This window comes from Rhipicephalus sanguineus, chromosome 10 (genome assembly GCF_013339695.2).
Source record: "Rhipicephalus sanguineus isolate Rsan-2018 chromosome 10, BIME_Rsan_1.4, whole genome shotgun sequence".
NCBI classification, from domain to species: Eukaryota; Metazoa; Arthropoda; class Arachnida; order Ixodida; family Ixodidae; genus Rhipicephalus; species Rhipicephalus sanguineus.
Genome location: NC_051185.1, coordinates 143,946,338 through 143,968,507, shown reverse-complemented (window position 1 = coordinate 143,968,507; position 22,170 = coordinate 143,946,338). Strand labels below are relative to the sequence as shown.

Sequence of the window (22,170 nt, the reverse complement as noted above, 5' to 3'; positions counted from 1 at the left end):
GAGTAAAGCGTAGCACAGAAAGAACGGAGAGAAATAGAGCGAAAGAAATGCAGAACGAAAAAGAGAGACAAAGAACATCTACGAATGAGAGAGAAAGTAGAGGAAAAAGATAGAAAGAGGAAGCAAGCATCGCGTCGTCTAACGACCAGATACCGCACCACCTGGCCAAGCCGCGCACGCGAAGTAGCTAAGCCAAGCCTAGCCACGGAGACATCGCGCACAACCTCCGGTCTATAGTGCATAGCCTGGCTGCGCCCGATTGTGTCGAGAGAGTCATGGGGCGTCCGAGGAAGGTGCGTACTCCAGAGGAAGCCGCGCATCTCGAAGCTAGACGTGTCGGTCGACGGGAAGTACGAGCTGCGACGGGCCCGCGCTTCGCTGTGTCAAGCTTTGCACGACTTAGTGCCTGCCCGCATTTTTTAGATGTGAAGCATCTTATAGCGGAGTTCAATCCGGTGATGGTGGTGTGCGGCGTGACCACCCTTACTGCGCATGCGCAAGCCCTCTCTACACACCTCCTCTCCCGTTCTCCACTCCCCCTCTGAAACGCGGGCTCTACATGCCGAAGCGCTGCTTCGCATCGCCTCAGGTCCCCTTTAGTGGGAGATGGTGTGATTTTTTTGTATATTCTGAGGCCACTTTGGGGCCCTTTAAAAAGACAGGGCGTGCAAACCCGGACACAAGAGTAAAGACCGCAAAAGCGCCGCTAACTGAAAAATCACACAGGGGTGGGAAAGAAGGTAGACGTAAATACTTATCTGTGCATTCCCACGCAAGAGGCGATACCTATCATTTAAGTGCACGTGGCAGTCTACGTGAGAAATAACTGTTCACTCTCTTGACTTTTCCCTTGCATCCGAGCTTGCACGTCGTGTCTTTTTTAACATGAATACTCAACTAGCTCAGTTATCTGTTGTTTTTTCCTTCATGGCTGAAGCGCATTCCGTCCCTCTCATTTGTGTCGAGAGTTGTGAATGCTTCGTGACGTCAAAATGACGTTGCAGAAGAAAACTGGAAACAGAGGGCGCGCTGCTCGCCGAGCTCCGACCAATCAGCGTCGGCTGAAATGGCCAGTCCATTATATAGACACATCGAGAATTGCGCCCCCGGTGGAGTAATTTATTTTATGTCCCGATTGCCCGTCCGGTTTAAAAGAAACGACTAACGGCGGCGCACCGCGCGGCGGCACACAGGTCTAGCTCGATGTACCCTAATACAGAAGACATGGCCACCATAACGGATGTGCCCTAATTCAGGTTGTCTCCTTGCATTCATAATGGAGGCGATACGCCAGAGGCCCGTGTACTGTGCGATGTCAGTGCACGTTAAGAACACCAGATAGTCGAAATATCCAGAGCCCTGCACTACGGCGTGCGTTTTACTCCGTAAAACCTGCTTTCAGACTGGAGTTCCTTTTCTGGCGCGCGAAGGTTTTTGTCGTTGCGCGTTAGCATTGGCGTCGCACCACTTTAAGCAACACACAAGGTTTCGATGGCAAGCCGCGGCGGCAGAATCGCAGTGATAGCTTGTCTAATCTCATATCACCACAGTACGTTAGACCTGCAATTGTTTTTGGTCTTACGCATGACGTACGGTTGCTGTGAAGAGGACTTCCTCGGCGCGGCGTCAAATCTTGGTCGCCGGATTTCAGGTTCAAGAAGATTGATTTTTGAAGTTGAAATGAGTGTTATTTTCCCTGCTACTGCATTAATCTAACATTTTTAGTGGCACTTTCAGCGTAAAAATTAATCCTTTCGAGAACATACTTATGCATAAAAAAGTCAGACTTCCATTTAACGGAGTAGATTGCCGATTTTACAAACGCGGCGCCTTTGTCGCTCCCATCCATGCTGGTGCACAAAAACACGAGGCGCAGCTTGCTGCATTTACGTGTCTCCTTTGTCTTCATGCATCTTGCACGGCAACATCTGGAAGAACAGCCCGATTATGTCGCCATTGTATACCGGTCATTCCATGCCAATTGTCCCAACCTTGGCGCTCGACCACCTGCGAATTGCTTGAAAAAAATTGAGGACTATCTATCTAAAGTTAGAAGTCTTCCACCAAGATATCTTTTGCGGAAAAAAATTTTCAGTAGCGTAATGCTCATCTGAAATTTCTTGAGAAGCTCGAAACTATGGCTCGGAAAATAATTTAATAAAAAAATCGTTCTTTCTGAATTAGGCCGGGACACGTTTTTTCTGCAGAACGATGATAGACTTTACACGTAAAAATTGTTTCGTCAATTTTGACGCTTCCGTACATTTTTTATATGGGCTTAGTTATGAGAGATATGGTCTATGTTGGGACTTTTTTTCTGGAAAGATTACATTTATTGAAATGGGAAACTTTGCGTTAGACGATGGTCAGGAAGTTGTACAATGCGCGAAAAATAGTTTTAGCCGCATATAGCGCGAAATAGTGCGTACAGCCGGCGACAAACATTCAAAAAAGTTAGTTTTCGCCAATGTTCAGTCGTAAATTGAAAATTTCATGGCACAGGCACCAAGAACCCACTCATTGACGGGCTCTTGTACCTCATCCTAGGCACCTTGTCAAATGTGTTTGCGCCCGGTGTCTAGCGAGCAGTTTTCTTTATTGTATGCTTCGATGCTGAGCGGATAACTGTCGACACTCAGTTGATAGCCTGGACTTTGTCACCAAGCCCCAACACTTTTTACTGTCTCTGTAGTTCTCAACTACACTGCACTTCGTTTCCAGATCTACAGCAGAGCACTTTCTTTTCAGCGGCAACATTGTGTATTGCCGATGATTAGCGGGAATCGGCCATGCTCAGGGGCGTAGGCAGAAATTTTTTTTCGGGGGGGGGGGGAGAGCACCTGCTTGTTCTGAATGGGGGCCGGGCAGGAAAGTGTGGTATAGTGTCACTTTGTGCTCTGTATCCCATGGGAGAAAAAAATTTCGGGGAGGGGGGGGGGGCACGGGCCCGGTGTGCCACCCCCCCCCCTGGCTACGCCACTGGCCATCCTTCATTTCGGCAGCAAATCAAACAAAGTGGAGAAACCCGTGGCCTGGAACGAATTCGATGCAAGCAACAAGGACGGGCATGGGCGACTAAATCCGCCGGCAGAACTGCGCAGAATGGGGGGCTACCACCGAGCAATCTGGAAGTAGTGCTGTCAACACAGTTGGGGTGGTCTATTCGTGTTTCAGAGGGTGGTGCGGCGTAGAGCTGTGGGCGCAGTCCATTACGTTTCGGGGTAAGGGTAATAGGCTTACGGGAGCGAGACATTAGAGACCATACAAACGTTGCTCAGGGATGCGGACGTGGAGAAAGCTGGAAAACAGGCCCTACTGTATGGGCGTGCAGTGGCCGTTGGTGCAGTAGCTCGAATTTCTTTTTTAATTTTCAAGGATTTCGCGTTTCATGACCTTTCAGCATGGACACTCTGCAGACAGACTACATCAATACCGACAATGCAGCATGGAGGCACTGTAGTATGCTGGCACTTTCATTAAAGGGACCGACAACTGATTTTTCTCGACGAATTTTTTTACGACTCGACAGAACGCTCACCCTTCGCAGTGTTTGTAGCTGCAGTAGTTAATCCCAAAAGCACGTGGTTTACAAGCAGTATTTTTCGATCTGAAACGCTCTAAATACGAATGCAGCTTTCCTCCAACAACACTGAGGATTGATAGCGATGCCGCCAGCCCTTCTCGCGATTTGTGAAAGCTATCGTTGTTCTGCTTTCGCAGGAGTTTCTGTAACTATGCTTAACCACCTTTATTTATAGCTTTTCAACTATTTTTGAAAATACCAAGCTGTTACAATGAGATGATGTGGCATTATACACCTTCCCTGTATTTGTACCGCGTTGTGTACGCATGCGTCCAAGGTTGCCTGCGCCTATGTCATGGGTTACTCTCTCGACGCACGAGCCAAGCCAAGTCATCGAAAACGTCACTACGCATATGCGAGGCCGCGCCGAGTAGCAGCGCGCGTCATTTCTGAGTCGAGGTGTAGGTAGCAAAACTATGTCGCTCCAAAATCTTAGCGACCTGGAAACTGCGTGCACGGTTGCATGAGCACGCTGAAAAGTTGCTCAAGACGCGCTGACGAGCATGGGATCATTACGTCACGCGAAGGCAGCGCCACTTTAATGCATACTACTGACGCAGGCCTATATGTACATTATTATGGAGCAATACCTTTTTAATATAAAGAAATGAACAATATTTCAATACTAACAAAAAAATCGTCGACCGCGTACGGCAATCAACGGTCACGTGGCCATCTTCATCGGATCATTCATGTTTTTGCCGCCACAGGTCATTTTTCGCAAATTTCAATTAAGAAATAAAAATATAAATCCATCTCTCACGAAAAAAAAACGGTTGGTTTGAGTCAATCCGACGGACAATCGTTACATCAGTAGAGTCAACTCATTTCTTATTCTGGGCAGTTGTCGGTCCCTTTAAAGAAATCATACAAAAGTTCAACCCAATATATTGTTAAAACCGGTACTGTTATGAGTGGGTTTGGCTGTGTACGAATTCACACAATCAGAATCGACGGATTGCTAAAACTGATTTCAACTGTTATAGGTGGGTGCGAATTTCGCACAATTAGCATCACGCACATTCCTTCAAGATATAATATTACCTCAATGACATTTGCTTTGCTGCTGTACTATTTCAAACAGCGAAAACGATGGATGACTAGAATCCTCATGAGCGCCGAAACACAACATCTAGGATCGCATGGCACCTTCTTATTTCTATCAATCAATGGACCCTCCACCGAACGATGTAAGCTGATGTAAGATGTTAGTCAGGTCTTAAAGGGACACTAAAGAGAAACAATGAATTGGTTTAGATTGATAAAGTGTGCTCGGAGAACACTTGTGTAGTTTATTTCACCACCATAGGTTTATTATTAGCGGAGAAAACCAAGTTCAAAGTTTCATTTTTAAATTTCGCGCCGAACTTTGTAATTCGTGACGTAAAACATTTCAAAGAGCATTTAACGTATTTTGGCGATACTGGCTCGACGAAATTTCCACAAACTCGTTTTATCAAGTCTCTGGCCCCCACAGAGGACAATGTACTTCGATTTAGCCGATTAGGAACTACGTAGGCCCAAGCAGGCGCCGTCAAAAATATGTGACGTCACGGTAAATGGTGCGGGAATTCCAAGGTGGCGTCGCCACCTGTATTTTCTTTTTGCGCGTTTTCTCGCTTATTAAGCGTCTTCTCGCAGCAAGCGTGGTGTTTTTTGGTATCGTGGAAGACCACTTTACTAATGCGAGAAAAATCGCTTTGCTCTTTAGTGTCCCTTTAAATAGACACCTAGATTTTTTTTTTTTTTTTTTTTGCAATTCTGTTGATGTGCACCAAACGTTAGAGTATTTCACATGAAGCGTTCCTTGTGCTGATCGCACACGTGATTGCAATCATGCAGAAATTGCCACGTTCACAACTGCATGGTGAGACAAATGTGGTGAAAAATCACATTGCGTACTCTTCCAACAAGAAGCGCCGATTCAACTATGACTGCACTGCTATGTAAATGGCACAACAGTACCAGATCCAAGGCTTCCCATATGCGAGAAGCTACAGAATCGATCCCCAGAGATATCTGTCACTGCTTCCTCAATATTGTGCACTCTCCTGCACGATGACCTAACTCATGCATACACTGCGAAATTAACAATTAATGCACATTACAAGACGGCTTCACTTTGTGAAGTTACCATAGCACTGATGAATTAAATATGGGCTCTCGCGTGAGTCTTGAAATGCGGCGACTGAAACAAGTAACGCAGTTTTTGACACGAACTCCGTGGCACACAGTTGTCGCGGCCATGTTGCCGTGACCTCTGTCTGGTTTTCTGTCAAGCTTGCACTCTTCTACCGTACGCTACAATATTCGCTGAGCACGGCTTCTGTGCGTAAGCACATGCCTCCTGGCGTTGCTTCTGTCGGAGAAGTCGCGAGGGCAGTAGGGACACTTGAAAGGCTTTTCTCCTGTATGCACTCGGATGTGTGCCATCAAGTTAGGCTTTCGGGTGAAGATCTTGCGGCAGGTGGGGCATCGGTACTGCTGCCGCCTCGGTGAATGGCTCAATGAATGCTGTTGTTGCGGATGCCAAGTTCCGGACGAACGCGCAATGACCCCAGACCTCCTGGTGCGTTCAGCTGGTTGTTGGTTGGTCACAGTCAGATCTTCCTGTCGCGAAAGAGTTATCTCCGGTGACATGGAATCGCTCGCAATTGACCATTCAGGAAGCAACGGCAGTCCTCTTTCCCTATCAGCGCTAATACTGTGAACAACATTGCTGCTTGCAGCAGAAGCGCCAACGCAGTCATTTTGGAATGCCGTTTGTCGCAGTCCATCACTGAAGTATCCGAGAGTGTCTTCTATCGTTGTTTGCTCATCCTCAAGATTCAAGAAGGGGAAATCACTCTGCCGGCCAGCTGGGAAGGCAGCTGCGTGTATACAACAGAAACAGGCGAAAAAGTAAGAACGTGTGGGGCAACAAAGTTAATTACTGCTGGAAAGCAGCGGTAATCTTCCTGATATGATTTTAGTAAAACATCAGTGTATGCAAAATAAGTGAACAGTGCAAACTACAAGGGAGTAAAGATTACCTGACTAAATTTTACTTTGTGTGGGGACGATGCCTGCCCTGTCACACGGGTGTTCGCCTAATTCGTTTTCCCTACATTTTCCATTTTGTTACCGCGACACAGGGTGAAGGGCAAAGCCGTCTGCCGCCTTTCCCTTCAGCCCACAAAGGTGCACAGACAGGTGTGCACCAGTAGATAGCACAGATCATGTTTACAGAGGTGGCGGTTCACACCCTCGGCTGCAGCGCGAAGTAAGCGAGACTGAGAAACCGAATGAGATAGGGACCTCCTCGAGACCGCACAGGGTGCCTGCACGATTTCTTTGTATTCCACTGAGCATCGCTTCGACCTGTGGTTCCTTGCAGAAACGGCGAGTTCATACCTTGTGTTGACCTCTTTCCGAATGCTAATCCGAGGAGCTGTGGAGATGTGTTTATGCATCATCACACTTATCTGAATCCCAAGCTGACATATATTGCTCAAACTGTCACAAGTAAGCACAACGATTGTAGTGAGAGAACATATATCTGCAAGGACAAGTTTTACTCAGCGCGACATTCCAGGGGTACCCTTTCTGCTAAGAGCGCACCCTTTCTATTCTTATGGTAGAAGCCTCTATGCTTTCGGTGCTACTCCAAGACTAGACGTTTGTACAGTGTTGAGGTACCACCAGAGACAAATAAACTCGTTTCCATTACCTCAAGTGTAATACTGTGTTGCCTTGCAGCAAATGACGGCTTTGAAAGCTTAATGAGAACTAACAGACAATAATGCCAAGGAAAGTATAGGGGATGTTTTTTAGTAATAAATGTAAGGTAACTGTGAAGAAAGAAAAGTGGACGAAAAGATAGCTTGCCGCGGGCAGGGACCGAACCTGCGCCCTTCGAATAACGCGTCCGATGCTCTACCAACTGAGCTACCGCGGCGGCCATCCCCCCGTCCACTTTATAGGGTGTATGTGTGCATTTAAACGTGGGAGCGTCAGTCAGCGCCGCCAGTAGCCATGACGGCGAGTGTGGCACACTCTTTTTCTGCCTTGTTGGCGTCACGTAGCACGTGAACTTATTACGAGCTGGCAGCTGACCAATAATCCCTCGTATACTACCTGAAAGCATCAAGTCTGCCAGAACGAGACCCTCGCTATGAATGAAGGAAAGAAGTGTTAATTTCAAGGGCTCGTTTTCTTTGTTATACACAATATTAATGAGAACTAACAGACAATAATGCCAAGGAAAGTATAGGGGATGTTTTTTAGTAATAAATGTAAGGTAATTGTGAAGAAAGAAAAGTGGACGAAAAGATAGCTTGCCGCGGGCAGGGACCGAACCTGCGACCTTCGAATAACGCGTCCGATGCTCTACCAACTGAGCTACCGCGGCGGCCATCCCCCCGTCCACTTTATAGGGTGTATGTGTGCATTTAAACGTGGGAGCGTCAGTCAGCGCCGCCAGTAGCCATGACGGCGAGTGTGGCACACTCTTTTTCTGCCTTGTTGGCGTCACGTAGCACGTGAACTTATTACGAGCTGGCAGCTGACCAATAATCCCTCGTATACTACCTGAAAGCATCAAGTCTGCCAGAACGAGACCCTCGCTATGAATGAAGGAAAGAAGTGTTAATTTCAAGGGCTCGTTTTCTCTGTTATACACAATATTAATGAGAACTAACAGACAATAATGCCAAGGAAAGTATAGGGGATGTTTTTTTAGTAATAAATGTAAGGTAATTGTGAAGAAAGAAAAGTGGACGAAAAGATAGCTTGCCGCGGGCAGGGACCGAACCTGCGACCTTCGAATAACGCGTCCGATGCTCTACCAACTGAGCTACCGCGGCGGCCATCCCCCCGTCCACTTTATAGGGTGTATGTGTGCATTTAAACGTGGGAGCGTCAGTCAGCGCCGCCAGTAGCCATGACGGCGAGTGTGGCACACTCTTTTTCTGCCTTGCTAGCGTCACGTAGCACGTGAACTTATTACTAGCTGACAGCTGACCAATAATCCCTCGTATACTACCTGAAAGCATCAAGTCTGCCAGAACGAGACCCTCGCTATGAATGAAGGAAAGAAGTGTTAATTTCAAGGGCTCGTTTTCTCTGTTATACACAATATTAATGAGAACTAACAGACAATAATGCCAAGGAAAGTATAGGGGATGTTTTTTTAGTAATAAATGTAAGGTAATTGTGAAGAAAGAAAAGTGGACGAAAAGATAGCTTGCCGCGGGCAGGGACCGAACCTGCGACCTTCGAATAACGCGTCCGATGCTCTACCAACTGAGCTACCGCGGCGGCCATCCCCCCGTCCACTTTATAGGGTGTATGTGTGCATTTAAACGTGGGAGCGTCAGTCAGCGCCGCCAGTAGCCATGACGGCGAGTGTGGCACACTCTTTTTCTGCCTTGCTAGCGTCACGTAGCACGTGAACTTATTACTAGCTGACAGCTGACCAATAATCCCTCGTATACTACCTGAAAGCATCAAGTCTGCCAGAACGAGACCCTCGCTATGAATGAAGGAAAGAAGTGTTAATTTCAAGGGCTCGTTTTCTTTGTTATACACAATATTAATGAGAACTAACAGACAATAATGCCAAGGAAAGTATAGGGGATGTTTTTTAGTAATAAATGTAAGGTAATTGTGAAGAAAGAAAAGTGGACGAAAAGATAGCTTGCCGCGGGCAGGGACCGAACCTGCGACCTTCGAATAACGCGTCCGATGCTCTACCAACTGAGCTACCGCGGCGGCCATCCCCCCGTCCACTTTATAGGGTGTATGTGTGCATTTAAACGTGGGAGCGTCAGTCAGCGCCGCCAGTAGCCATGACGGCGAGTGTGGCACACTCTTTTTCTGCCTTGTTGGCGTCACGTAGCACGTGAACTTATTACGAGCTGGCAGCTGACCAATAATCCCTCGTATACTACCTGAAAGCATCAAGTCTGCCAGAACGAGACCCTCGCTATGAATGAAGGAAAGAAGTGTTAATTTCAAGGGCTCGTTTTCTTTGTTATACACAATATTAATGAGAACTAACAGACAATAATGTCAAGGAAAGTATAGGGGATGTTTTTTAGTAATAAATGTAAGGTAATTGTGAAGAAAGAAAAGTGGACGAAAAGATAGCTTGCCGCGGGCAGGGACCGAACCTGCGACCTTCGAATAACGCGTCCGATGCTCTACCAACTGAGCTACCGCGGCGGCCATCCCCCCGTCCACTTTATAGGGTGTATGTGTGCATTTAAACGTGGGAGCGTCAGTCAGCGCCGCCAGTAGCCATGACGGCGAGTGTGGCACACTCCTTTTCTGCCTTGTTGGCGTCACATAGCACGTGAACTTATTACGAGCTGGCAGCTGACCAATAATCCCTCGTATACTACCTGAAAGCATCAAGTCTGCCATTTGAGTGGCAAGCTGTCAGCTGTCATCAGCTGTCATTTGAGTGGCATGCTGAGTGGCATGCTCAGCTTACATGAGGCGACCAGTGAGTCTTGAAGCTCGCCAAGCTCGAACCTACAGCGTAATAGACTCCTGTGAAAAAAAGCGCAGCTTTCACTAGTGGCGCAAGGCTGGAACCAACAGCGGAGGTAGAGTTCGACCTAGCTCTTCCCATGTTTTTGCTAGTGATGTCAAGCTTTTGCTAGAGATGCTAAGATCTTGCTAGTAGTACTAGGTATGGTTAGCCTTGGCTATCCTCTGGTTTCGGTTGGTTCCCAAACTAAGCACGTGTCACGTGGTTTTGGCGGGAACATGTCACGTGACTTGATGTGACGTGATGTGATTTTAGTCACGTGTCTAGCTGTTACGTGGTTCTTGGCGGGAACATGTCACGTGACCATCTGTAACATAATTTTAGTAACTAGCTGTCACGTGATTTCCGTCACCTGACTAGATGCTACGTGATTTTAGTCACGTGATTAGCAATGGCGTAGGCAGAAATTTATTTCGGCGGGGGCACTTCCTTGATCTGAAGTGAAGGCGGGGCAGGCAAGTCTGGTCGAGTATCATTTTCAGCTCTGTGTTCCATGGTATAAAAAAATTTGAGGAGGGACACGTGCCCGGCGTGCACCACGTGGCTACGCCACGAGTGACTAGCTGTTACGTGATTTTAGTCACATAGTTATATGTTACGTGGTTTGAGCGGGAACATGTCACGTGACTAGCTGTTACGTGGTTTTGACGGGAACATGCCAAGTGACTAGTTGTTACGTGATCTGTCACCTGACTACCTGTTACGTGATGTTACTTGATTTTAGTCACGTGACTAGACGTTACGTGATGTCACGTGATTTTAGTCACGTGACTAGCTATTATGTGGTTTTAGCAGGAACATGTCAGGTGACTAGCAATTATGTAATGTCACGTGATTTTTAGATCTTGAGTCACTTGACTAGTTACGTGGTTTATGGCGGGAACATGCCACGTGACTAGCTGTTACGGTGGTATTAGTCACATGACTAGCTGTTACATGATGCTACGTGATTTTAGTCACGTGAGTAGAAGTTACGTGGTTTATGGCGGGAACATGTCACGTTACTAGCTGTTACGCGATGTCCCGTGGTTTTAGTCACGTGACTAGATGTTACGTTATTTTGGTCACGTGACTAGATGTTACTTGATTTTTAGTCACGTGAGTAGTTACGTGATTTTAGTCCCTTGGCTAGCTGTTGCGTGACCTTACGTGATTTTTACTCACGTAACACACTCGCCCATCATAGTTATTGCGTTCCACGGCTGTACAAATCGGCGTACGTGTTGTGGAGGCGAAGCAGAAGATGAAGAGGACGAAGCGAGCGCGTGCCGGTTCATTTCTGTTCGAACTTAGCACTACCCGGCACCGCAAAAACCTTTAAAAGCTCTGCTGTTAACCCTTTACTGCCGGTTGTCGTGAATTCGCGACAAACTGAACGACGCCGACTAAGTAACACACGAAACGCGTTGATGCCTTCACCGGCGGCTGTCACATATTTCCGGCGAACGTAGCTTTCAGCACGAGACATCTAGCGCCACTGTAAGGCATTGCAAGCTGGAACCCAGCGTTGTGTATCTGTTGCCGGATAGCGCGAAGCACGTGCAACAGCTCTCACTTCGTTGTTTTCTGCCCGAGGGACGTAAGTTCCACCTCCTATAAAAATTTTTCGATGTGCACGCATACAAGAGGTTGCACACGACATGTCACGTTGTTTTGAAAGTACGCTATTTCCTGCGCGATCCTCGTTTCTGTGGTATGTCGCGAATTCGCGACGTCCGGCATTTGAGTCAGTCAGTGATGACTGCCGGTATGACAAGTTCATGATTGACTTCCGCTCATTTTATGGGAAAAAAAGGCTTCGCACGCGCTTGCCACCCGAAGATAAAAGTTACGACAGCTGTCTCAATGACAGCGAAGACGACGATGTCGATCCCGATCTTCATGCACAAGCACGAGTGTTACTATAAATTATCTTTTTCACATCTTCCTTTTATTTTATTTTTTCCCAAAGTCTACTGCCGCACGCTTCGTGGTCGATCCCCCGTAGTGGGTTGAGCTATTCCCCTAAGGAACGAACCAACCAACCAACTTCATCGAGCAGTGAGGATGAAGACGACGATGTGGTAGACCAGCCAAGCTAGTGCCTCTCTAAAACATGCAGTGCGCGGTGGAAAAAAAAAGACTGTGAAGAACAGCAGGAAATGGCACACTGGAAAACCGCTCATCCTCAATGTGACACTGTCCGAACTCCAACTGAATATTTCAAGGAATTTTTATGACAGCTTCACGGAACACATCGTTCAGCAGAGCAATCTGTTTGCGACGCAGAAAAAATCGAACAAAGGACTGGCTCTGTCTCGTGGTGAGCTAGATCTATTTCTCGGTGCCGTCGCCTTCATGTCATTCTGTCGGCTCCCAAGAAGTCGGCTATACTGGGCGGCGGAGTCTAGGGCACACACGGTGGCCGACACGATGTCACGTCATTGGTAGGAGGCAATAAAGTCAAACTTGCATTTAACAATGACGACGCCAAGTTACGTCGCCCTGAAGAGATCCGCTTCATTGATGCGGCGATGCCGTACTTGCGTTGCAGTAAACATATTGAGCTATTATTCGCTCAAAGGGGTCATGAACCACTTTTCCAAGTAATGATCTCATGACCTCAGTATCGGAGTTCACTGCCTCCCGAATCGATTGCCGCAAAAATTTCTCGAATCCATCAAGAATCAGCGCGGTTACGGGGGTTTGGCGCACGCTCTCAGCGCTTTCTCTCTTTTCTCGTGCCGACGAGCGCACTGGAAGCTAGACAGGGAGGGATGGCACGGGGGTAAGAAGTTACGTCAGCGCGCGTCATGAAACGCGATCGCTCTCCCGCTGTGATTCGGTGCACGAGTGCGGCTACCGCGTAAATTTAGCAGACTGAGGAGCGCGGCGCGGGCAAGTGGCGGCACCCCGTGGCAAGAAGCGCATCTCATCCGGCTATCGGCCAATAAGCATGCTATATCTCTTGCGACGTAAACTGGCAGATCCGCGACGTCAACGTGCAAACGCCCCGCCCACCGACGAGAGTGAGAACCGGCCTCTGTTTGAAAAGAGGGCGCCTGAGGAAACGGCAACTTCGCGCTCCGCTTGTGGCCTTTACGCGGCGCGCACGACTGTAATATTTTGCAGAGCAGTTCATAGCCGTGTCAGCTTTCCGCAGGATGTGTTTTTTCAGCAAGCCTAAGGGGTGCTTCATGACCCCTTTAAGTGCCGGTTGTCGCGAATTCGCGACATACCTAAAATATGCATTAAAGTTGCATTTTGGATAATACAACTGCTGATTTAAGTTAAGGTTGCTATTTAAAGCTGAAAAATTAAAAACAAATTTTTTCGTCGGCGCTTTCATAATTCCGGCATTAAAGGGTTAAAATGGGAATCGTCGCAATCTTGAAACAACAATGGCTAAATAACACAAACATCATGTATGGCCAAATGCATGTACAAACATCATGTGCGAAGTTTCATGTACCAAAAGCAGGACATATCATGAGGCACACTGCAGAGGGACTCTAGTCAATTTCGACAATACGGGATGTTTGAGCGTGCACCTACACTGCAATGCATGGATATCTTTGGATTTTGCCCTCGTTAAAATGCGACCATTGTGACCAGGAATCAGACATGGCAAGTTGCACTTAGCAGCTTAACACTTTGCCACTAAGCCAATACAGCGGATTTCACTGTCCCTTTCTTGAGAGGACGTAGGACAGAAGCGTAGCCAGGGGGGGGGGGGGTTGAACCCCCCCCCCGAAATTTTTCAGTTTTGCTTGCGTATATGTACTCGCACACATACAAACGCACGCACGAACATACGTAAAGTATGGTTGAACCCCTCCCGAAAAAAATTTCTGGCTACGTCCCTGACGTGGGAGTGGGCATACTGGTGCCAATTCATGGTGAAGGTGGAAGCGCACTATTGAGGCACACGAAAAAAACGATGAAATGGGACGAGGTGTCCTGTCTCATCCTTTTCCTGTGTGCATCAAATGCTTTCGCAATGCATTGTTTACTGTTCTGTGAAGATGTACCGCCTTGTCCCACTCCCTTGAAATACAAAATTAACACCTGTGGTTTTGCATGTGCTTATTGTTATAGAATTATCAAGGACTCTGAATTAATTTTAACCATCTGTAACTCCTTAACGTGAATCTGAACCTAAGTACATAGGTGTTTCAGCACTTTCAGTGCATTTAAACGTGGCCGCTGAGGCCGGGAATCGAAACCGTGTAATCAAGCTTAGCGCACAACAGTTTACCCACAAAGCTACCACAGAGGGTTCCACTTCGCCCTGCTATCAACCGTGCTGGAGACATCAGTGTGGTTCTTGCAATGTTTTAGCAACCTCTGACTTCTTGTGCAAGTGGTAAGCTAGTTTCTAGGTGTCAAAGCAGGCTACATGCTACAATAAAACTCAATACTATGTACCGTAACAACGAACAACGAGAAAACCTGGTTGGATATTCAGTGATGGAAGCGACATTTTGCTTTCTGGAGCAGACTTGCTTTGGAGCAGCCATAAATGTTCTTGGAGCAGAAAAAAATGCTAGTTTGGAGCAGCTTTTGGTGTTTTCGGAGCAGGTGGCAATACCTTCGGAATGACCTTTAGAGTTTAAAGTGTCACCTAAGCATTTTTAAATGTTGATATTTATAATGAAACATACCACACATACAGTAATCACTGCAAACTGCAAGAAAGAAATATTTAAGCAAATGAATGGTCACTAAACACTAAGTAAGATTACCTATGTATTTAAAATACGAGTACTTGTGACAGAAATGAGGTCAAAGCTGAGAAAGCGATAAATGTAATCAGTAACACGTCACAGTTATAATACCAACAATTAGTAATCAGTATGATATCGAACTAATCTCACACATTTCACCAAAATAGTCTGCTTGTCAGGTACTGTAAGTGTTGGGGTTTTACGTCCCAAAACCACGATATGATTATGAGAGACGCCGAAGTGGAGGGCTCTGGAAATTTCGACCACCTGAGTTTTAAACGCGCACCTAAATCTATGTACACGGGCCTCAAGAATTTCACCTTCATCGAAAATGCAGCCACCGCGGCCGGGATTCGATCCCGCGGCCTTCGGGGCACCATAGCTACTAGACCACAAAAATGGCGCTTGTCAGGTACAAATATACAGCAAAATCAGATATATATCGACAATGCCACTACTTATGGCATTGTCAATATGCTGGTATGCAGCTAGTATACAAGCTGCACTAGGATGATAGACACAATATTAATGAGAACAGACAATAACGCCAAGGAAAGTATAGGGGGTGTTATCTGCAGTATTTAGAATATAAATGTGAAGAAAGTAAAGTGGACGAAAAGATAATTTGCCGCTGGCAGGGACTAGGATGATAGTGTATACAGCTTGTTTTTGGTTTCGTTTAGGATTGCTGGATGATCACACGGTTAAAGTGCATTGTTTTCAGTTTCCCAGTGCCCTTTCGGAGCAGTTTCGCGGCAGTTATTAACAAAAATTACAGTTTGGAGCAGCGTATAGCAGCATTTCTCTTTTGGAGCAGTTTGGATCAATTGGAGCAGCACTTCCATCACTGCGCGGCATTAGCACTAGAGACTGTTCTTTTATTGCTACTCCTGGCACATTTTTGCCGTCGTCGTCATGTTCAGTATATGAAGTCCAAATCGATAACATTACTCGGCGTGTCGTCTTTCTATATGCGAGTGAAAGCGCAAGCGCACTGCCGACGAATGTGGCTCGATCAGGGACGAAACCAGCTGGCCGTCCCCGTAATGCGAAAGGCGCATGGAGGGATGCCGGTGGGGGGGGGGGGATGCTTGGCTCCAAAAGGAAATGCCTGCTTTGACCAGCCGGCTGCGGTCGCACGCGCCGTATCTTTACAGGGGATCCTCTGACGGGTCATACCTTTGTACGTGTTGAGTTCTCACTGCAAAGTTTGCGCAAAGCCATAGAGAGCCCGAAGGTCGCTTCACTCGCAGCAGCGGCCGCATTTCCTTACGCCAGTGTTCTGTTTGAATCCCGCCAGGCTAAAGGAGCAAGCTGCTAGCCTCCTTACTTCATATAACATTCCAATTTGTTGCTATTCACTGCTGCGCCCTTGCAGCGAAACTGACTATTTCTTTAACAACAGAGCTGTTTAAGCTTGACCTTTGGCCGTGCTGAATGTTAACAGAAAACTATCATCGCCATGAACGGCCTCTATTTCCGAAGTTCAAAGTGCAAAACGTTAAAGGGGTCATGAAGCACCCCTTGGGCTTGTTGAGAAAACACAACCTGCGGAAAGCTGACACGGCTATGAACTGCTCTGCAAAATATTACAGTCGTGCGCGCCCTGTAAAGGCCACAAGAGGAAGGCGAAGTTGCCGTTTCCTCAGGCACCCTCTTTTCAAACAGAGGCCGGTTCTCACTCTCGTCGGTGGGCGGGGCGTCTGCACGTTGACGTCGCGGAGACATAGCATGCTTATTGGCCGATAGCCGGATGAGATGCGCTTCTTGCCATGGGGTGCCACCACTTGCCCGCGCCGCACTCCTCAGTCTGCTAACTTTACACGGTAGCCGCACTCGCGCGTGCGAATCACAGCGGGAGAGCGATCACGTTTCATGACGTAACTTCTTATCCCCGTGCCATCCCTCCCTGTCTAGCTTCCAGTGCGCTTGTCGGCACGAGAAAAGAGAGAAAGCGCTGAGAGCGTGCGCCAAACCCCCGTAACTCCGCTGATTCTTGACGGATTCGAGAAATTTTTGCAGCAATCGATTCGGGAGGCAGTAAACTCCAATACTAATGTCATTAGATCATTACTTGGAAAAGTGGTTCATGACCCCTTTAACAAAGAACTCCGCGCGGCGAAGTGGAGAGGAGGAAGGAGGGGGAGAGGAGGGAGACAGAGAGAAAGAATAAATTAATAAACAAAACAAAATGAACTTTCTTGGCGAGGCAGGATTCGAACTCGAGTACCCACGATCCGAAGACGAGCATCATAACCACTAGGCTACGCACCCACGCTTGCAGAACATGCAACTATGGTAAGCATATGACTGCGTTGTTGTATGGGTTCTGTGGGGAACTTGCTATGTACGAGAGAATGAGAAAATGAGAGCGAGAGAGATAGAAAGAAAGAGTGACAGAAATAGAGATAGAAGTAGAGAGGGAAAGAAAAGAGCGAGAGAAAGATATATAAAGAAAGGAAGAGAGAGAGATCGAAAGCGAGGCGGCATTTGAACCCGGGTAGTCACGGTCCGAAGGAGAAAACTAAGAATTGGCACACACTAACAATTAGCTATTAAATGTTAGGTCTGGCTTTTCTAAAAAATTGCTTCTCCCTTGCTTACTTTGCAAAGGTTTGCCAAGCCCCCGGAGCTCTGATGGTCATTGGTGTTTGCGATAAGCAGAGCCACGCCTAATATTTTTCCTTTAACAGTGCTATGATGCGGGATAAACTGAACTAAATATTTACGTTGGAGGTACGGGCACAGTTTTCCATCGCGTTAAATCACCTTATACGCCAAAGCTTCATGGGAAATACTGAAATACCTCAAAGTACAAAGCAAGCAGCCGCACCGGCTTCAGGAAGCTCGCGCATGCGCAGATTGTGTGGTGAGATTGGTCTATTTTGGTTGCAGAGATTGGTCGGCCAATGATTACGGCTTCAGTGCAACAGCAGCAACTCCTGGAGACATGATGGCAACCATTGACAAATACAGTACAACATATAACCGCAATCTTCCCACAATTAACATTTCCAACTACCTCATCGGCAGTGCGTGTAGCGCAGCACCATTGTAAACAAACTGGAAGATTTTAATAGGTGACAACACCATATGCCACACCGTCGACTGCTTCCGCCTTTTCATGGAGGACCTCTCCAAGTGCAAAATCCTTTCGTAAATGAAAACAGAATCACTGTTGCCACATTGTCCATGGAACGAGAAAACCTGCCTAGCAAACACACACATGTACGCAGCACAGCAAGCATCTTGGCACAGTATCGGTGAGGGCACAAGTGCGCAGTTACGTAGCGCGTCGTTAAGCTTCACTGCTTCTACAGTGGGACCTTTCCGGTCTGTTTTACCTTCTACTCATGCTCAGGTTGGCGGTCTTTCTGTACCTTCTTTTTTTTTTTTTCTTCTCGTTTGTAACTTTGCACCACATCTTTCAAGCTCAATAATCGCTCTGGAGTATATGTGCCATGTGGCAGCAGGCACCATATTTCAACGAAGTGGTGCCAATCATCGCTCGGAAGTAGATTGCTGTACCAATGAGCACACATACACAGGGCGAGAGTGCCATCCTTTCTGCCGCTCTGCTCCCTGTTTATACATAGTTTCAAAGTACTCTTGGGTATCACCACCATATGCTATCACACGGTCGGGTGAGAGAGCCAAAATCTTTTCTCTGCTTTACAAAAAAAAAAAAGAGTGAGCAGAGGAAATGAAAGGCGCAATATCTCCTTAGGAGTTGTTAAAGAAATGCGTGAGCGTAGAGTCGTACTGCAGGTTGCGGCCGTCCTCAGAATGCTATTTTTGGATGGCATTGGCGACTTCTAACATTCGTCAGCATGTTGAGCAGCCCTTTAAAAGGCGCATGGGGAAACATATGCTTGGCATAAAATTTTCGGAAAGGATCAATTTTTCTGATGTGTACGCGATCTCCATGTCGGCTTTATACGTTGTCCTGCACCGCACTCCCACCACCACCAAAGTCAATGAAGCCTTCATAGAAAGTGTTTTCTCTCTACAATTTTCTTGGAACGGGGCTACAACGCATTGATATCGTTCAAATATACTTTGAGTTTCTACAAGTGCAGGTGTGTAGCCCAGTGGTTAAGCCACTCGCCTTCGGATCGTGGCGGCCCGGGTTCAAATCCAGTCCCGCGAAGAAAATTTAATTCGTTTTATTCACTTCTTTCTTTACTCTCCAGTTGTTTTGGTCTACGTGCTCAGTCAGCGCAAGCAGCGATCCGCTGGAAACTAGCATATAACAACACTACTGTAAAAAAAAATGTAAAAGCCTTGCAGTGCGTACTTTAAGCTACATTTACTGTGGCATCACAGTTACTTTGGTTGGTAAGTGTGCCATGAGTCTGTCTTGTCCATACCACTTACTGGTTAGCACATAATTACGATGCATTCACAGAATGTATGCATTTTTAGTAAGGATTTAGTGCATTTTTCGGTTGATGTATTCCAAACTTTCCAGTCAAAGAACTGACAGCTGGGCAAGTTATGCATCCGGCATGAATGTTTAGACTGAAGAACTGGACTCTGTAGCCTCAATCATAAGACCATGATAAAATGAGAACAAGGTGGTCTAATGCTATAAACATAAAAATGCAATGATGTTGAGAGAGAGAGAGGACTGCAGGCCACCGGAAAGCATGTCAATTCTGCTTGGAGCACCACGGTGAAGGCCTAATAATGTTACAGTACTCTTGCCAAGTGCTTATAGGAGTACTTTTGCAAAATTCCGCATGACATTACAGCGTCTACACCACGTTCCTCAAATTGACAGAAATGCAGCCATTGAGGGATTGTAATGTGCCCAAAGCCAGACGTATAGAGTCTTGTCAAACCTTCACTGACAGTAATGTTCCTGGAATACTGCTTCTAGATCTTCCAGAGCAGAAGTTGTGAAGTGTTTTCAGAATGCCTGCCTCAGCAAGAAAAAGAAAGCCGGAAAAATACAGAACACCACATTTTAACATCCTACTGGATGACGCAGAGTGCGGCCATGAGAAGTAAACGAGGCAGTCCATGTACTTTCTTTTGTTTTTTTAATACCCCATGCTCGCATCAGCAAGTCCTTTTTCTGCATGTAAAGCAAGTTTTTTTCTGTTGCTGCTTGTTTTATGGGTTCTGCCTTAATAGCTTCGACATCGCTTCTCTATTCATTGCAAAACTTACCATTTTTTCTCATTGTAAACCACACCACTCTCTACAATACATCTGTGTTCGACAATATTCTGAATGAATAAATAAATAAATAAATAACCTTTTTTATAAAGAAAGCAAAACACAGCCATCAATTGTAGCAGTCGCAAACTATTCAAATTTCACCGTAATGTAGCTGGACATGGATGGTTTTACATGTTGGCATAGATTGGCACAAACTGTGCAGAAGCCGCACCACTAACACACATTACCATGCATAAATTGACACTGTCTATACACACACAAAAAAACAAGCGTTTTAGGAGTCCTGGTAAGAGACCCTTAATCAGATATGCCTTTTTAATCAAATACATAGCTGTGGTATAAAAGGAAAAAGATGCTTACCAGGAACTTGGCCAAATGGCTGTTGCATGATAAGGCTATCACTTTCACAATTGGATTCAATCGATGGCACTGGCTGTTTTGATAAAACTGGAATTGGTAGAAAAAAAAAGAAGGTTCAATGAATGAGCTGTTCATACCTTGTACGACACTGCCACAATGATATCCTCCCGCAAATGCAGCTATTAGCAAGAACAATGAACTCTTTTGGTTCTACAGTACCAAAACAAAGGGTAAAAAGGCTGAGCAAGACATTAAAAAATGAAAAAAGGAAGGACATAAGTGACAACCCTTTTTGTGTGCATTGGTGTGTCACCACGTCAGCCCTGCAACACTTTGACATGGTAAATGAAGTTGCTTAGTCATTAGACGATACTGTTTTTCATGAAAACCTTAGTGCAACATATCTGTGCACAAAGCAGCAAGTTTGATTTCAACGAAGGACAAGATGCTTTTTTCTTTGCCTAACTTAAGTCTCGCTCCTTCGCATATGCGTTTCTATACTTCTGTAAATGTGGTGGCTATGGGCCAAACTTACTTGGATGAAAGGAGCATACTGTTTTGTACTTAGCATGAAGTATGAGCGCTGTCCCTCAATGAAATCAAAATGTCAGACACCTCATCAACCATTAGTCAGCAATGCCAGGCGGCCATGGAGAATGATATCAGTGGGCCAGATAGAGCTTCTGAGACCAGGATGTGTATTGCAGAGCTAAAGGACATGCTTCCAGCATCATCCCTATCTACAAAAGCATTGGCTTAGCATTGGAAAGAGCGTGGCAGAAATCACTCTGCTGGACAAGAACAAAGTAAGGGGAATTTGTTTTTCTTTGATAGACACAACTTTAATGAAAACCAACAAAACAATGAAGCCAAGGAAAGTATAGGGGGCGTTATCTGTAGTAACTATGATATCAATGTGAAGAAATTAAAGCGGATAAAAGGACAACTCGCCGCCGGCAGAGACTGAACCTGCAACCTCGAGATAACGCGTCCAATGCTCTACCAACTGAGCTACAGTGGTAGTCATCCTCCCGTCCACTTTATCGAGCATAACTGCGCATTTAAACCTGGGACCGTTAAACATGGACATGGCACAAAGCTGAAAACGGAGTTTAAAGATGGCAAAGGAGAAGCATAAGGTGAACTACAGCAATTTGATGATAAACCAATCCAAAAGAAAGGCACACTCAAGAACACTTTGTGCACGTAACTGTCAGATGTTCTAGCATTGCCACATGTACCATAAACGATTCACACCTATCACAAATAATCTTGTAGGGCCCATTAAATTTTAAGACTATGGCAAAATACTCATGGAATCACTCAAAAATACTATATCATTTTCTAACTCCAAAAACATGTGTGGTCCAACATAAAAGAAAAAGCAGATACGGCACACATAAAATGGTTTGCTCTTCTACCCTACACTGACAATTCCAGGCACTGCGTACACATTCGTACATGCCTAGATGCAACATCAAAAGCAACAGCACTGATGAAAGCAAAATTACTTAACAAGTGCAGCATCTATGCATTTCTTGCAGATTCAAGGAACATGGCTAAACAATGTTTACAATGACTGAGATAAGCTTGTGCCTCAGGTAGTCAGAAGCAACTTAAATGACATGCCAAAAACACTGACACGTTTTCTCCCACATAAGTTGCAAGCACTTCCGGAATCTGATGATCTTAAAGTATCAGGGAAATGGGATGACCACACTCCGAAAGTAGATGCCCGACAGTTAAAACATACAAATGCAGCAGAGCTCTTGCTGACGCATCGTAATTAACAGTAAGGT

The 22,170-nt window shown here is 46.1% G+C and overlaps 1 protein-coding gene across 1 annotated transcript; it reads right to left on the bottom strand.

The window, feature by feature from the left end:
• Positions 1–4,254: 4,254 nt before the first annotated feature.
• LOC119372537 (protein krueppel) lies at positions 4,255–21,365 on the bottom strand. Its single transcript, XM_037643018.2, has 2 exons — positions 20,372–21,365; positions 4,255–6,453 (listed from the first exon to the last, which is right to left on the bottom strand). The coding sequence occupies exons 1-2, from the start codon at positions 20,397–20,399 to the stop codon at positions 5,885–5,887; spliced, it is 597 nt and encodes a 198-aa protein (XP_037498946.1). The 5' UTR covers positions 20,400–21,365; the 3' UTR covers positions 4,255–5,884.
• Positions 21,366–22,170: the final 805 nt, after the last annotated feature.